The 17,500-nt window shown below is 38.9% G+C and overlaps 3 protein-coding genes across 4 annotated transcripts in view; 2 read left to right on the top strand and 1 right to left on the bottom strand.

Moving 5' to 3' along the window:
* The window catches only part of Dip-C (dipeptidase C), a 162,870-nt gene extending 151,249 nt beyond the window's left edge, over positions 1–11,621 (top strand). The window contains exons 5-11 of the mRNA XM_043019019.2: positions 183–244; positions 753–797; positions 4,645–4,894; positions 5,276–5,545; positions 5,681–5,875; positions 8,335–8,492; positions 10,944–11,621. Of these exons, the coding sequence (XP_042874953.2) occupies positions 183–244; positions 753–797; positions 4,645–4,894; positions 5,276–5,545; positions 5,681–5,875; positions 8,335–8,492; positions 10,944–11,037 (1,074 nt within the window). The 3' untranslated portion in view covers positions 11,038–11,621. The remainder of the gene's footprint in view (positions 1–182; positions 245–752; positions 798–4,644; positions 4,895–5,275; positions 5,546–5,680; positions 5,876–8,334; positions 8,493–10,943) is intronic.
* Positions 1,019–4,784, top strand: LOC147468596 (FAST kinase domain-containing protein 3, mitochondrial-like). Of its 2 annotated transcripts, none has more exons than XM_086552550.1 (2): positions 1,019–3,597; positions 4,645–4,784. In XM_086552550.1, exon 1 carries the CDS (start codon positions 1,342–1,344, stop codon positions 3,361–3,363), a length of 2,022 nt encoding a protein of 673 aa, XP_086408676.1. In that variant the 5' UTR covers positions 1,019–1,341; the 3' UTR covers positions 3,364–3,597; positions 4,645–4,784. The 2 variants fall into 2 exon arrangements, with proteins under 2 accessions (XP_086408676.1, XP_086408677.1); XM_086552551.1 differs by having other exon boundaries at positions 1,019–3,993; positions 4,069–4,645.
* A 3,013-nt stretch (positions 11,622–14,634) lies between the features above and the next one.
* The window catches only part of HemK1 (HemK methyltransferase 1), a 10,005-nt gene continuing 7,139 nt past the window's right edge, over positions 14,635–17,500 (bottom strand). Inside the window, exons 4-7 of the mRNA XM_043019027.2 lie at positions 17,116–17,323; positions 16,041–16,258; positions 15,727–15,838; positions 14,635–14,840 (exon numbers count right to left, since the gene is read on the bottom strand). Of these exons, the coding sequence (XP_042874961.2) occupies positions 14,712–14,840; positions 15,727–15,838; positions 16,041–16,258; positions 17,116–17,323 (667 nt within the window). The 3' untranslated portion in view covers positions 14,635–14,711. The remainder of the gene's footprint in view (positions 14,841–15,726; positions 15,839–16,040; positions 16,259–17,115; positions 17,324–17,500) is intronic.

Below are 17,500 nucleotides of genomic sequence, written 5' to 3' on the forward strand. Positions count from 1 at the left end.
TTGCAAGGTTCTTAAATCTTGTGATGACTTTGCCTTCTTATTCATCCCATGTATATGCGATAATGTAGAGAGAGATTTGATTATCTATTACGTTTGATAAGTTTTAGTCTATTCTACATGGATGGGAATTTCCATGATTTCTTCAATATTTTTCCTTTATCTAACACCCATATTTCCTTCAGCGCGGAACCAACACGGACAGCGGAAAGACCACTCGTGAAGCCGCTTTCGAGGGCATCAGTCAGTAAGTATCGTGAATGGACGCTGCCTGACTCCACTAAAGTGTGTGGAAGAGGATAAACTGTTCTAAACTACGTTGGGCGGGAATTTGGATTTATTGACTTTTTAATAATGATTTTAAACATGATTCAATCTTGTGAAGCATTACCTTCTCAGTTGTATATATATTTTTGTTTTCTCTCGTTTTATTACATGTTACAGAATAATTATTTGACAATGAGTGTTTGTCAGTTGTTTCGTAGATGGATTGAGTTTAGTTTTAAAAAATGAGGGTACCGTCATGGAAAGTAGACCTTGAGACTGAAATAGATCTATAGAATTATCGCAGCAACAAGATGGTTACTGCAGTCATCCCCGTAAAGTCATAGTGACGCATTTTCTTTGTTTATAAATACATTCATAGAATATGTTGTGACCATGAACAAATTGACAGTGGCCATTACTTCATTTCTTCTCAAAATAGATGACAGATGAATTATGAATATATTTAATATACTTAAATTTGTTTTCAGATTCCAAGTTGACAATTCCATTCTCCACGATGAAATCGCTGAATGGTAAGATTGATCTCTTATGTTATGTATGATGTCAGCTAACTTTTAAGGGGATGTTTTTGTCCAACATTATTGTATCTTTTCCGCTTTTTTTACTGATGTTATTGTTAATATCATCATAATTATCATTAATGCCGTCATTAAAAGTGTTATTGAATTTAGTCACCCCAACGCGTCCATTTTCTTTGACTGATAAGCGCACAGAGCCATCTGGCGGTAGAGTTGCCAAAGTCAGTTAGGTAATGTCAACACAAAACAGCTGATCGCGCGGCATTGAGGAATCATCAATATATTATTGTCCTGCGACACAGCACAAAGATGATTGCTGAAGATATGTTACTGTGCTGAAATGAAGGTGTTTTGTGATAGTAAATAGGTGTTGCCTAGAAGAAATGTTGGTGTGTTAGAAAGAAATCAAGGAAACTTCATGGTTTGGTAACTGATTACGTGACCGCTTACCTTCCCAGCAACTTTCAAGTATGAACAGGGTTTTAGAACCTGATTATAATATATTCTGAAGATTTGTTTATGAAAGGAAGCCCTCGAGATGACGTCAGTTACATCAGCCAGCAGGCGACTCCCTTCCGCCGCCGGCATCACAAGATTACTGAGACTCAAGAGCCACCCCAGTCCCCTTCGAGGGAGGCAGTTCAGTCAGTCCCCAAGTCACCTTTCAGACGAAGACAAAACGATAACAAATACAACCATCATGGTTCAAGATGGACTCAACATCCAAGAATTGCCATGTATCGTTCAGATTATCAATGGTGAATTTAGCGTGTTTAGCAACGGCAAGACTCAGGCTGGTAGAAAGCTGGAAGGGTTGGGTTTAGAGATACCTCAGGTTTCAAAGAATCTGTTCAAGAATATAAATTTTGAAGAAGAGCAGGAGATGATTTTGGGATTCATGAGGTGTTTGAAAGTGGCAGACATTTTCAAATTACTTGAAGTTTGTCCAGAAGAGGAAGTGTCTCCAAATGTTGCATTAGCTGTAATCAAGAGAATATTTGAATTGGAAAATAATTTTGAATATCGGAATAGAGGACTTAGTTTGTACCCAGAAGAATCGCCATTCACTTTTACAAGAGGTGCAGTCATGAAACACTTAATAGAAATCATATGTGGTAGTTATGATGCACAGAACATAATAGATGCTCTACGAGTGATGGGTCGTGATTCTTATCAAGGCAATAAGCAGAAATATTTGGCGAAACTGTGCAATGAATGCATTATTAGGATTACTGAAGGAAGAATGAATGTGGAGCAGGTTTGCGAAAGTGCAAAAGCATTTCATAACCTTGGTACAATTGGATCCCAGTACATTGAAAAGGTTTGGGTTGGAATAACAGACAAGGTGGAGGATATTCACGTGAAGGAAGCTTGCAATATCATGAGCATCCTTCCACTAGTAAAGCAGAGCCGCAAACATTTATATAATGTAGTTGAGAGGAGGATGGGAGGTTTGTGGTACAAACTAAAGTCTGAAGACATTATTAGAATTCTCCACATACTAATACAGCTCAAACTAACAGGTAGTCGCATGCTGCCAATGATATCAAGGTGGACAAATCTGAACATCCATGTTCTTACAGAAAGTAATATTCGATGGATTGTATACTCCCTTATGAGCCTAAATTTTACAGATGCCAACATTCAAAAATCCCTTACCAGATTCATGAAGGTAAAGAAGTCCAACATAAATGACCCCAGTCTGATTGCTGTAATCATGGATTATTGTGTAAAGATGCGAATTAGGACTCCAGAGGTTTTAGACATTGGAGTTGAATATTTTATGCAAAATGCATCAAAACTCTCAGTGCCTCAGGTGAATAGCCTCTGTCGACCTTATGGCCTGTTGAATTATGAGCCGCCAAATGCTTCGGCTTTCTTTTTAGCCTTTGAAATGCTTTTGGAGGAGAAATTTGTTCAATTTCCTCCAAATATTATGATAGATTTACTGCTGTCATGCGTTTATCTTAAACGCTATCCAATAAATTTTGTGAAAAAAGTGTTCAATCCCTACTTTTTTGACAGAATTCATACATTGGACCCAGCAGAAATGAGATTAACAAGGACAAAATTAAAGGTTCTCGACAGGGCCCTTTGTCTGGAAGCTTCAAACTACAGTGGGCCAATGCTGCCAAGAGATCACTCGGCCAAAAGTTTTTGGCGTGATGCTAGAATCATGCGGTGTGTGAACATGATTCAAGCACCTCTCATTGAGATTGTGGGAACCAGTGAGCGCATTACACCTTCAGCTATTTTACCAAATTTCCCAGGCACAGAGATGTATGTGGTTGATTGTGTGATAGATATGGCAGGAAAATTGTCTCTTCAGTCTTTCAAGTGGAGCAGTAACAAGTATGCTTTACTAATTCATCTTCCAGAGCACTACATTTTAAATGAAGACCTCCTTGTAGGGCCACAAGCCATGCGTAAACGTCATTTGGCAATGTGTGGCTTCAAAGTAGTTAGCCTTAACTATGAGAGGATGAATAGACTTCGTATGTACCCAGAATCGTTGAAAAACTACATTGAGGACAAAATGAAAGAAGCAACTTCAGTATAGCATACCCTTATGAAGACAGAAGACAATGCTGTGTGTTTCTAGTGTATTGTAGTTCTTAACCAGTGAATAGTCAGGAATACAAAACCAATGGATAGTAACGAAATTGGAAAACAATCTTTTTGTTTTATAAGGAACTATATAATGTTAAGTGAACAAATAATCTAGTCAATTACTGTGATATATGTAAAGAAAGAATAGTGATTGCTTTACACTTCTTGATCACCAACAATAAAAGTAAGTTTCTGTTATTTCCCCTTCATTTTTTCGTTGTTCTGCTTTGGATCACTATAACAGTAAATTGTAATTAATATATTCCTAGTAAATTTGAACTAATAAAAATAAACCTTAGATATGAGTCAGTCTGCACCTAAAAGTAATTGTATGAAGGAAGAGTTTAGACGGTTCAAGTATCTTTTTTGTGAAGAACATTCCTTTATTGATGGTATTACTATGATGTTGTAAATCTCACAAACCAATACTAATGATGAATAGAGACTTGAATATGAATTATTAAAGAAGAAAGAAAGATAACCCTAATACTAACTAGGTAAGATTAACTGATTTAACTCCCTAGCAACTGGTCTTCCCACCGTCATGCCACGTCATGACTTTGTCTGGCTGTCTTGTCAGGTGATTGGGCACGTGGCCACTGCCCACTGCAGCAGCCCACAAATACGTCATGACTTTGTCTGGCTGTCTTGTCAGGTGATTGGGCACGTGGCCACTGCCCACTGCAGCAGCCCACAAATAGCCCATGGCATTAGGCTTGCGGATTTTGAAACACCCCAGCAAAATGTCCAGAAGCAACAATCCAAAATTTATTTAGAAAGTTTTTAAAATAAAAAATATATTATTTTACGATATAGTGCCAACCTTGATTTACATGCAACAGCTATACAATTTGATTACACAGACACAGAAATGTGTACATATGACTTATTTATGATAGAAAGTATAATGGTACCTTTCAGGAAATAAAGAAAAATTATATTATATGTTGTACTTATCTCAAATATACAGCCTTCTTTACTAAGAAATTTCAATAACACTTCCATTTCATTTATGATAGTTGACAGTCCTGAAAAAAGAGAAAGTTTAAATAATCAGTTTATGAGTTTTATGGTGTACCCATACTCATTACCAGTTCAGATAGATGGCAAATATCTATCATTGGCCCATGAATTATTTCAATCATTTACTAATGTAACCTTTTATATGTGAGAATTTTTCCTACAAGTTATGTTATACAGGGATATTAATAGTATCTTGAATAATTTTCAGTCGTGTCACCAAAACTAAGGCTGAACTTGAGGTGCTGAGGTTTGCATCCAGAGTGTCTGCTGCCGCTCATAGAGCTGTGATGCGCAAGATCCGTCCTGGAATGAAAGAATACCAACTGGAAGCTATCTTCCAGCATCACTCGTACTACCATGGTGGTTGTCGCCACCAGGCCTACACTAATATCTGCGGTTCTGGATGCAATGCTGCTGTGCTTCACTATGGTCATGCTGGTGCTCCAAATGCTAAAACTGTAAGTAGCTGACATCCTCACTCTCTTCTCCCATTTTTTGGCTCCCCTTCTTTTTGTCTTTTCCATATTCCCATCTCTCTCACGCAGCAGCTGTTTAGTGAACCTATGTGTCATATATCATATTAGTCATGGCTGTTACAAAAAAATTGATATTAGTTAGTAATATTTCATTAGATGTATAAAAAGGTTTGTAGTGTTCCGCAGCATTTACATATAGCAGAATTTTTTTGCCAGAGGTTGTTTGGAAAGTAATGAAGCTAATTTTTATTTTTTTAAGGAAAAAAATAAGAAGGAATTATTATCTAATCCATCTTTTATACTGAAAAAATTAAATGTTTATATATTGGCTTGATAAAAATATCTAAAGAGAGTTTCTTTTAGGTTGGTGATGGAGACATCTGCCTGTTTGACATGGGTGCTGAATACTACTGCTACACAAGTGATATCACATGCTCTTTCCCTGCAAATGGAAAATTCACAGAAGACCAGAAGGCAATTTACAATGCTGTTCTTAATGCCTCCCGTGCGGTTATGGCTGCCATCCGTCCAGGAGTGTCTTGGGTAGAGATGCATCGTGTGGCATATAAAGCAATGCTTGAGAAGCTGAAGGAAGCAAATATTGTGCAGGGAGATATTGATGAAATGATGAAGGTTAGCCCATTTTTTATGTTTAGTATTTAAATATTGATCTAAGATGTTAATTCATGATTTCTCATTATGATGAATTTGTAACATTTGTGTTTGCCAAACTATTGTATAGATTAATGATTAATCTTTGTCTTACAGGTCAACTTAGGTTCAGTTTTCCAGCCACATGGTCTAGGTCACCTGTTGGGTCTTGATGTACATGATGTTGGTGGCTACCTTGAGGGCAACCCAAGTCGTCCTGAAGAAGCCGGCTTCCGCTCCTTGCGAACAGCCAGGGTTCTGGAGGAGAACATGGTTCTGACCATTGAACCTGGATGCTACTTCATTGATCATGTAAGCTAAATTGTAAAGAGCAATGTTATTGGTGTTTATGTCTACTTAAATAACTATATATACTAATATGAATACTGAGAAAAATATTTTTCTCTATGGATTTATATGCTGAAATACCATAGATTGCTGTTATACTTACAGATATGACCATGTGTATATATGTATAATATATATATATAATATATATATTATATATATATAATATATATATATATAATATATACATATATATATATATATATATACATATATATATATATATATATAAATATTATATATATATATATATATGAAATTTGTACTATATACAATTAACCCATTGCGGACAGGTATAGATTCCCTTGCCCAGTCTCCAGGATAGGTTTTATTTTAGAGCGAGGCAGCTTGAAGCAACATAATTTGAATCTTCCCACTCTTTCAGTCACTCATTGTAAAACTAGAGTGGTTTTTGTGTTTTATTTTTTGTGCGTTTTATGGAGTTTAGAGACTTATATGTGCCATATGACAGGCTCTATCAGTGCTGCAGTTGACCAAAATTGTAGTATATGATCCATATTAGCTCATTATTTTCTTTATACTTTATTTTCATATTTTTGTGCCGTCTTGAATGAATACGAAACATATAACCACGTGCAATGAAGATAACATGAAGAGGTAGGGAAGAGGTATGAAACCTGTGCTTGTGACTGTGGGTGCTACAGTGAAAGGCATCTATATTGGCACAGGAGCACATTTTAGACACTGGTTATGGATCAAATCACCTTTTTCTCCTCGTTCAGCCTGCACAACCTTCATCTGCAGTACTTTAGAGCAAGAGGTCGTCAAATTAGTGTCTGCCATCGCTCTATAAAGATAGTGCTTGCTAGAGACCGTGGATGGGTGCCATTCAAGGCTCACTCTCTTGCTGGTGCAAGGAAAAAGTGGTGTAATCTAGGTTTTGTACATTTAGTTAGCTTAATATTAGGGTAATTACAGTAATTATGACTGCAGTTGCCATCATCACTCACTCCTTTTTCATAGCACAATAAAATAGCACAGTGATCCAAAATCCCTGAGCGTTATGTACATCTTGACGCTCGTCGTCAGGCCAAAGCTCCTACGTCATGTATGTCATGACGCCCGTCCACGATGGGTTAATAGTACTAGCAATATCTGCAGCAGATATTTTAACATTTTGTGCACGTGTGTGTGTGTGGGGGGGGGGGGGTACTTTCATAAACAAATATGAAAAATAACCATTGCCAATGAAGAGGTCATGAAGAGGTGGGGAAGAGGGAGGAAACATGCTTATGACTGCAAGCTCCATAGCACAAAGCAGCCATGCTGGCACAGTGGCATACTGTAGATGCTGAACATGGTCTGGGTCACCTTCCTCTTCTCATTCTGCCTGTACATCCTGCACTGCCAGTACTTTAAAGCAGGAGGTTGACATCTTGTTATATATGTCACTCTTTGAAGCTGATGCTTGCTGAGTCTGTGGATGGGTGCCCTTCAAGACTTTCCTCGAAGGGTAAAGCCATCTATGTTTGGGATTGTAAACTAATCCTATTTTGGTGAATATTATAGCAATTATAATTATTATTACAATTGTCATCAGCAATTGTCAATACTGATCATGTGATAAAGAAACAGTGATCCACTCTCTCCTAATGTCAAATATACCATAACAGCTATCATCACTTATGTCATGATGCCCGTCATCAGCCAAAAAAATGTATGTCATGATACCTGGCCGCTTTGGGTTAGTAGATTTTATGTATGTTCATATGTACATGCATTAGCAACACAAGTCATTGTCCTGCTCCTAACTTTGCAGCCTTCAAATAGGCACAGTGTTTTATGATGTAGTTTTGACTGTGGCAGTGCAATTAACCCAAGTTGCACTGCCTATCCCAATGCTTCTGATAACTGGGCTTCATGATTTCTATAAATAACAATCTGTGGCTGTAAACAGCTAGATGTCCTGGTTGTGATCAGTGCTAGCACTAGTAACAAGGCACTTTCCCCTAGTGAGCATGGCTATTCACCATTAGTATGGTGATACAGGATATCTGTCACTGTCCTAGGGCATATAGCTAGTAAATAGCTACAGCCAGAGGTAGAAGGGGATACAGGAAGCAGGAAATCTCGGGTCATGAAGAAATACCTGCTACACAATATTGAAATAATATATTAAGGTTTAATTGATATCAAACAAAGGCTTAGAGGGGCATCTGGGTATCAGAATTTTGTTCATGTAAAGATTGCTTTGAAGTTGGGGTGTGGTATACCTGTAATTATTAAATAAGAGCAGTTTAATTGAATGTGGGAGCAGTAATGCACTTCACTAAGATATGTAACAGAAAAGCCAATAATAAAAAACTGCATAAAAAATGCCAATGTATTACAAGGGTATGCTGTACATTACATATGGTGAAATAGTGAGTGGTTATTAATGTAGTAATTTCCTTTCTCCATAGCTCCTGGACCAAGCTCTTGCCAACCCGGAGCAAGCTCAGTTCTTGGTTCCTGAGGCCATTGCTCGCATGCGTGGTTTTGGTGGAGTAAGAATTGAAGATGACATTGTTGTCACAGCCAATGGCATGGAAGACCTGACTGGAGGAAGCATTCCTAGGACGTAAGTTTTCATGATATTAACCACACTCCGCAGTTCATTATTATTATTATTATTATTATTATTATTATTATTATTATTATTATTATTAATTTGCACAATATGCCAGATACCTGATATTACCAGAAATTATAACTTCAAAAATCTCAACCTCTCACCCTCTCTTTCTTTCTCTCCCTCTCCCTCTATCACTCTCCCTCCCTCCCTCCCTCCCCCCTTCCCCCAATTCCCCCTCCCTCCCTCTTTCTCTCTCCCCCTCCTTTTCTATCCCCCTCCTTCTCTCTCTCCCTCTCTCTCTCTCTCTCTCTCTCTCTCTCTCTCTCTCTCTCTCTCTCTCTCTCTCTCTCTCTCTCTCTCTCTCTCTCTCTCTCTCTCTCTCTCTCCCTCTCTCCCCCCCCTCCCCCCTCCCTCCCTCTCTCTCCCTCCCTCCCTCCCTCCCTCCCTCCCTCCCTCTCTCTCTCTCTCTCTCTCTCTCTCTCTCTCTCTCTCTCTCTCTCTCTCACTCACTCACTCACTCACTCACTCTCTCTCTCTCTCTCTCTCTCTCTCTCTCTCCCCCCTCCCTCCCTCTTTCTTTCTCTTTCCCTCTCCTTCCCTCCCTCTTTCTTTCTCTTTCCCTCCCTCCCTCTTTCTTTCTCTCCCCCCCCCCTTCTGCCCTTCCCTCCCTCCCTCTTTCTTTCTCTCCCCCCCCCCTTCTGCCCTTCCCTCCCTCCCTCTTTCTTTCTCTCCCCCCCCCCCTTCTGCCCTTCCCTCCCTCCCTCTTTCTTTCTCTTTCCCTCTCCTTCCCTCCCTCTTTCTTTCTCTTTCCCTCCCTCCCTCCCTCTTTCTTTCTCTCCCCCCCCCTTCTGCCCTTCCCTCCCTCCCTCTTTCTTTCTCTTTCCCTCCCTCCCTCCCTCCTCCCTCTTTCTTTCTTTCTCTTTCCCTCCCCTCCCTCCCTCTTTCTATTTCCCTCTCCCTCCCTCCCTCTTTCTTTCTCTTTCTCTCCCTCCCTCCCTCTTTCTTTCTTTCTCTTTCCCTCCCCTCCCTCCCTCTTTCTATTTCCTTCTCCCTTCCTCCCTCTTTCACTTTCCCTCTCCCTCCATCTTTCTTTCTCTTTCCCTCCCCTCCCTCCCTCTTTCTTTCTCTTTCCCTCTCCCTCCCTCCCTCTTTCTTTCTCTCTCCCTCTTTCTTTCTTTCTCTCTCCCTTTCTTTCTTTCTCTCTCCCCCTTTCTTTCTTTCTCTCTCCCTCTCTCTTTCTTTCTCTCTCCCTCTCTCTTTCTTTCTTTCTCTCTCCCTCTCTCTTTCTTTCTCTCCCTCTCTCTCTCTGTCCCCCCTCCCTCCCTCCCTCTCTCTCTCTCTCTCTCTCTCTCTCTCTCTCTCTCTCTCTCTCTCTCTCTCTCTCTCCTTCTCTCTCTCTCTCTCTCTCCCTCCCTCTCTCTCTCTCCTCTCCTCTCTCCTCTCTCCTCTCTCCTCTCTCCCCTCTCTCTCTCCTCTCTCCTCTCTCCTCTCTCTCCCCTCTCCTCTCTCCTCTCTCTCTCTCTCCCCCTCTCTCTCTCTCTCTCCCCCCTCCCTCCCTCTTTCTTTCTCTTTCCCTCTCCTTCCCTCCCTCTTTCTCTCCCTCCCTCTTTCTTTCTCCCCCCCCCTTCTGCCCTTCCCTCCCTCCCTCTTTCTTTCTCTTTCCCTCCCTCCCTCCCTCTTTCATTCTCTTTCCCTCCCTCCCTCTTTCTTTCTCTTTCCCTCCCTCCCTCTTTCTTTCTTTCTCTTTCCCTCCCCTCCCTCCCTCCCTCTTTCTTTCTCTTTCCCTCCCTCCCTCTTTCTTTCTTTCTCTTTCCCTCCCCTCCCTCCCTCTTTCTATTTCCTTCTCCCTTCCTCCCTCTCTCTCTTTCCCTCCCCCTCCCTCTTTCTTTCTCTTCCCTCCCCTCCCTCCCTCTTTCTTTCTTTCTCCCTCCCTCCCTCTTCTTTCCCGTCTCCCTCCTTCTTTCTTTCTCTCTCCTCTTGCCCCTTCTCTCCTCTTTCTTTCTCTCTCCTCTTGCCCCTCCTCTCCTCTTTCTTTCTCTCTCCCCCTTTCTTTCTTTCTCTCTCCCTCTCTCTTTCTTTCTCTCTCCCTCTCTTTCTTTCTCTCTCCCTCTCTTTCTCTCTCTCTCCCTCTCTTTCTCTCTCTCTCTCTCTCTCTCTCTCTCTCTCTCTCTCTCTCTCTCTCTCTCTCTCTCTCTCTCTCTCTCTCTCTCTCTCTCTCTCTCTCTCCTCTCTCCCCCCCCCCCCCCCCCTTCTGCCCTTCTCTCCCTACCTCCCATCATCTTTGTCCTTCCATCCTTCCTTCTGCTCTCTCCCTCAACTTTGTCATTCGGTATTAGGGCAATCATTTATATAACATTAATATTGATGTATGTATACAATTGAAATACAAAGGAGATTGTTTAAGTATTAATTCAAAATATGTACCAGTTTTTTTAACTAAATTTCTCACTTTTTCAGCGTGGAAGCTATTGAAGAGCACATGGCTCAAGGCCAGAGGGAGGAAGAAATGTTCATCCCACAGCTCCATGCCCAAGAAAAGCTGGGCCACTAAACAAGTTCACGCCTTAATTTGAAAGGGAATAGTAGTTAACCCTTCACCTATGTAACTTATATATTGCCCAGATTGTTACAGTACAAAACAAATTTTCAGTTTGTTTTCCAGTTATTCTGCACAAATTTGACCCATCTAATAACTTTTTTTTTTTTTTTTTGTAACTGATATTCCTTTTATGGCAGATCCTGCCATAGCAGTTTTAACACATAGGTGAGAATTAACTTATCCAGTGTTTGTTTCATATTATTGGGGAAGTAAATTTCTTTTCACATCTTTATTTAGAACTGATTTTTAATTATTTTATTGTCCACTTATAGCCACTACTTACATGGTAATGTCACAAATATGTATGGGATAGTGTACTTCTTAATGGAAATTAATAAATTAGTGGTGGACTTACTTTATTGTACATTTATGTCCATCATCTTTTATCCATCAGATGATAAGAAAAAATCATTTTGCTCTGAGTGTCTTAGTGTGAAAGATTATTGCAGGGATACTAGTTGTGATTATTTTGTACAAGTTCACCTTTGTGTCTGGGGGAAACTATATATATTGCAAATAAACTTTTTGGTGACTCAGTATCTATTTTTTCTTCCCTACTGAAAAAACTCTTCTATCCAATCAGTAACATCTAACCTATATATGTTGGTTAAATAATTTTAATATACAATACAAGTGAAAACTTAAGTCACACTCTCTGTTGAAGTATGTGAGTGTAAACCCATGAACAGTTGCTTAGTAATTTCTTATATTTAGTACTTTTGTTGCCTTCCCTTTAACCCACACAGGACGGGTGGTACAGCATGTGTACCGCGCATTCAAAAGCCCAGTTGCCGGGCGGCACAGTATTGTGCCAGCCATTCAATTGATTTAGGCCTAATAATTCGAACGCCCCGGCATTTGGACATTCAAGGCTAGAATTCCCCCGTCGGGAATGGGTTAAAATAATCTGCATATCAGTCATTACCCCAGTCCTTTATTTGGTTGAATGGCTGTGAGCAATTTCCAAGAGTCACGAGCCATGGATCTTCCTGTCTTTGATAGATTAGTAACTTTATTAGTAACTAAATCTTTCATGAATTTTAAGTATCGAGGGAACAGGCCTTAAGTTCTAGGTTCTAGTGTGCTTGTTCCACTTGGATATATTAATAAGAATGAAAGAAAAAAAAAAGACACCAACAAGATGTGCATGGACAGAAACTGTGATTTATATCTCTGAAATCCCTACACACAACTCTCCCTTACCATAAAATATACCTTGACAAGAGTTATCATCTGTCCAGGATAGGTTAAAAATATTTTAGGACCTTTCTAGACAAACCAGAGAGAACTATACCATACCCATAAGCTGCCAATATGGAGAAGTTTGTTATGGTACATACACCCTCTCAAACCCTTTCTAATGTCTTGGACATTAATTTTAACATACAAGCGGACGTAAAAGACATGGTGTAATTCTGGAATTGGCTAAGTAAAAGTTTCTCACCAGTTAAAATAAATGCAATTTAACTTTTCCAATGTTTTTAATTTACAATTTGGTTTTCAAAGCAGTATACTATATGTAGTCAAAAATACTTTCCTCAAAGTTTCTCTTAAAACTGTTTCCATGCAGAAATTTAAAGATCCTATAGTTTGGGCAATACGCCCACGTAAAACACAAACTTTCCAGTCTGCACCTGGGATCCAGAGAAGATTCCAGTAAGAACTACTGATCTAGTCACATCTCAGAGTTACAATATAACTGACAAAGTAACCAGGCAGTTTACTTGAAATTACTATGAGGAGAACTAGGAAGGATTTCCATGTCAATGTAAATTAATAATCAATAGTTTAGCCATATATTACTGTCAAAAAGACAAAGTATATGTGTGTGGGTGCTATCCTGCCATTTGTATTCAACCATGGGAGAAATGCAGGCTTAACCCAATCCTGACAGGCCCAGCGATAAGTGGTAACCCCCTACACCATTGCATCGGGAACGTCACACTGGTGTGTAGCCCCATCATCTGGCATTTAGTTGTGTCACAAGGGTGTGACGCACCGTCATCATAGGGTTAACCCAGTCACAACAGGGGCATTCCAGCCTTGCACGTTACAATGCCGGGGCTTTCGAACGCTTAGGCCTAAATCAATTAAATGACTGGCACCATATGGTGTCACCCGGCAAACAGGCCCTTGAATGAGCGGTACCGTAGTGTACCACCCGTCCAGAAAGGGTTAATGCAGACCCATTAACGACAGGGTTATTTTGGCTCTAAATGGTCAAAATGCCGGGATCTTACTAACAATAAGCCTAACGCCTTGTGATTCTCGGCTGCACTAGCTGCGGCCGACCACTGTATGCCCAATCACCCAGCATGCCAGCCTTGACCAAATATCTTGTCCCCAGCGTCTGACCCAAAAACCACTAGACATGGTATCTTGTCACCCATCGTTAAGGGGTTAAGGAAGATGAATGTGACCACAGCAAATAATATATAGATATCTGAAAAATTAACATAAGAACTAATTTGAAACATTTCCAACTCCCACTGAACCAAATATAATATTAATCATTGGACTAGATATTTTAATTTGGAAACATTTATAAACTGAGTTCCTCTCCTATACTCTTTGGTTACTAATAAGAGATGCACACAGACTGGTTTATGCACTTGATATATTCAGATCAATTGTTTTGTAGTGTAATGCAGCCCCTAGTTTGGGTAGAGTAAGTGGAGCAATTTAATATTATTGATAAATATTGCAATCTAATCCCCTGACTGAACAACAGTCCACATTTCATTCCATAAGCCTATCAAATGAAACAAAAGGGGGGGAGAATATGGCTGCTGCGCATGCATTGCCTCCCCATAGAAGCAAGTAAGCAACAGCCAATACTGTGTAGGACAGTCAGTGGCTACCAGCAGCATGGAAGGTAACCATATTGACTTTCAAGAAATTTGATGGGAGGTTTTGAATACCAGTCAGTGATTCTGAATTTGTATAATGAGAATGTTGACGGAAGTGAAACTGAAATTACAAGTCAGTCAGAAGTCTGATTTCACAAGACTATTTTCATCAAGAAGGCCTGCCATACTTGAATGTTAAATCAGTAAGTATCCCACCTTCAAGTTGTTGAATACTATAAAATAATTTCCATTGTTAGTCATCATTTACTGGCAGTTTTCTAGTAGATGATGAAATTTAGCATCACAGTTTGTTGTATGTTATTGTTAAAGTAAACCTTTCACTCCTATATTTCTAATTCTATGGTGTTCTTTTTAAATTCAAATTTAACCCACTCACGACGGGGGCATTCCAGCCTTGAATGTCCCAATGCCGGGGCGTTCGAATTATTAGGCCTAAATCAATTAAATGGCTGGCACAATACTGTGCCGCCCGGCCACTGGGCTTTTGAATGAGCGGTACAGTACTGTACCACCCGTCCAGAGAGGGTTAAAAAGGGAAATAAGATATCTATTGCAATAAATGGTAGCTATATGAATTTTCAAAAATAAGAAGGGTTACTTTCAAAAGCACAATGCAATTTTAGTGCTTTTACAGTATGGCCCTTTCCATTTAGGAATTTTTAAATAAAACTTTTGGGACTTTTGTATAAAACCAAAAAAAAACAAAAATCAATTTTATTTCATTATCTATAGTCCACTCGATAGTACTGCTTGATATTACATTTTAGTAAATAGAATAAATCTGTCCTTCCCATTTAAATCTTGCATCACACTACTGATCTCCAACTTTATACTCGGTTGTGTCTTCAACCATGCGGGTAGCAGATAACGGTGACATGGATCAACCTGAAAAATATTGAAAAGTTGTTAGTCATATCTATATTCCTACAGTGATTTAATTTCAAGACCTAATACTCCTGAATGCTAAGATTTTACCAATAACTAAGGAACTTTTAATGGATGGCCAGCCAGCACACCAGGTGTTCAGGCATGTAATGGATGGCCGCCCCCTCAGTGGATGAATGGCCCTCAGTGTTAGGCCTCCTTATTTAGAAAAAAACCAGCTTAATGTCCAGGTAAACCAAAGCCACCATGATTGTTATTTATATTTGTTTCTACTAAGAAATTTTTGTACAGACATAAATGTTCATGGACATGGATTAATCATGCAAATTTTGAGCAGGCACCAGGCAAAGTGCTTGAGCATGAATATATACGTTCATGTCCATGAACATTTGTGTTTGTACAAAAGTAGTGGAATATTTCAATTCCATTCAGAACAATAAAGGTTAATGAACTTATAAGGAAACTACAGATTAGTTTTTGACATTAACTTTGTACTTCTGGTACATAAAATTTCTTAGTAGAAACAAATATAAATAACAATCACTATCCATCACTGCTACTTAAAAATGAATGATGATGATGATGATGATGATGATGATGATGATGATGATGATGATGATGATGATGATGATAATGATGATAATGATAATGATAATGATAATGATAATGATAATAATGATAATGATAATGATAATGATAATGATAATGATAATAATGATAATAACTATAATAATAATAATCATAAACATAATAATAAAAATAATCATAAACATAATAATAATGATGATGATTTTGACACTACTTTCAATGAAAACAAACCAAATATACATCCTTCTACTAAAAAGAAGAGTAAAACAAGAAATGCACATAAAATCAGAGTGCTTACCTCCATTAGTATGGAACAAGCTTGAGGAAGGAAATGCTGACAGTGAAGCAAGATTGGTTTGATTGTGTCCAGCCCATCTTTTCCTCCATCTAAAGCTCTCATGTCTTCAAATCTGAAAAAAATAATATCCATGAAAAAATACTATGTAATATTTGCACAACTTTTATATTTCATAACACTGATGAAATATACACGGCCAATGCTTATTTCAGTCCTAATCTCAAAACCTTTTGCCACATTTAAGTTCTTTGAACAGTTAAATGTCTGTTATTTTTTTATTATTATTATTATTTGAGGTGAGCTTACAAACTTACATCATAATTTCTGGCTGAACCTCCATCAGATCTTTCCGAAGGACATACGGAGGGTTAGACACCACCAAATCAAAGTCTTCATAAGGCAGAGTTGGGAATTTTTTGTGTGTTACTTTTCCTTCCACAACTACTAATCTGTCGTCTAATTTCAGATGTTGAGCATTCTCCTTTGTGAGTGAAACTGCATGCTTACTCTGGTCCACAGCCACACACTGAAGCTGAAACATTCAGTAAAATCCTTAATATTTAGTGAAAAAGCATCCCAGTATATAAATAACGGTTATTAACCCATTCACGCCCGGCAGGCAGTTCGGCTTTTGCGCGTCGCGGGGGGGGGGGGTCGAACCAATAACCACGCCTCGAGATCTCGAGATTCTCCAAGCGCAAAGGCTCGTTCCCGTTCGCTCGCGCTCGCTCGCGCGCTCGCCCTCATAGCGCCCAGGGGCGTCCTGGCCAAAAAACAATACGTCAAAACCACAATACCGGCCTATCAAAGTCACGTGAATGGGTTAAGTAAATGTTAGATAATATTGGAATAATTTTTTTTTTTGAAAATACAAAATGATATTGTTCTCAAGATTAATAAAATTTATATTTTTCTCTCATGAATGTCTTTTGTTGAAATACCTAATCGTATCGTCCACTGGGAATGTATGATGTCCTTTAATCACTACTCAATATATTCAATGTTTTGTCTATAAAGGGCACATCAAATTTTACAGTCAGAATGACAACAGCAAAAATACAGCATTCTTCAACCAATAAGCATTGTTAGTTACCATATTCTACTTGAGAAAATGTTCTTCTTAAATCACTGCCTTTTGTCTTGCTGAAGGCTATATAGTATAGACAGAAAACTAGATACCTCCAATTTTTTTTTTCATAAAAGACACTTTTCTATTTTCCTAATTATCCAGTCATACATTTATACAGTTTAACAAGCAATCCTTTATTATCAATCAAGCCAGTTTAAATAAAAATCTGTAGAGTTTAATTTACACTAATGAAATCTATTGCTGAATGGTAAGGGAAACTGTAATTACAAGTGCATTACCTTTGAGATATTCCTACTTACATCTTTGATAGACTTAAGGAGAGAAAGGCTTATTGCACCTGAACCACAGCCAATTTCCAAGACTTTAGGAGTTGATATCCCACGTAGGAGCTCTAGTGCTTTCTCAACAAGACACTCAGTCTCTGGTCTGGGGATGAACACTGGAGGTCTCATCTTCAACGTTATATTGTAAAAATCCCATTCACCGACAATATACTGAACCGGCATTCTGTGAAAGGAAGCAAGATTATAAAATAGGTTATAAAATACTGAATCACCACCCTTTGTGGTAAATGTTCCCTTGACATTTCTATGTCAATACTGCCTCCTTTGTTTTCCATATTCTAACCCTCAGGGAAAGGGAAAAGAACAACAGAAAAAATAATCAAGGGAAAAAATAATCTTC

Source organism: Penaeus japonicus, unplaced genomic scaffold (genome assembly GCF_977035675.1).
Source record: "Penaeus japonicus unplaced genomic scaffold, GWHDUDI00000001_assembly GWHDUDI00000027, whole genome shotgun sequence".
Classification (NCBI taxonomy): Eukaryota; Metazoa; Arthropoda; class Malacostraca; order Decapoda; family Penaeidae; genus Penaeus; species Penaeus japonicus.

What these genes read in the sequence shown, in the direction of transcription:
- LOC147468596 (XM_086552550.1), top strand. Translation starts at nt 1,342, where the DNA reads ATGACGTCAGTTACATCAGCCAGCAGGCGACTCCCTTCCGCCGCCGGC.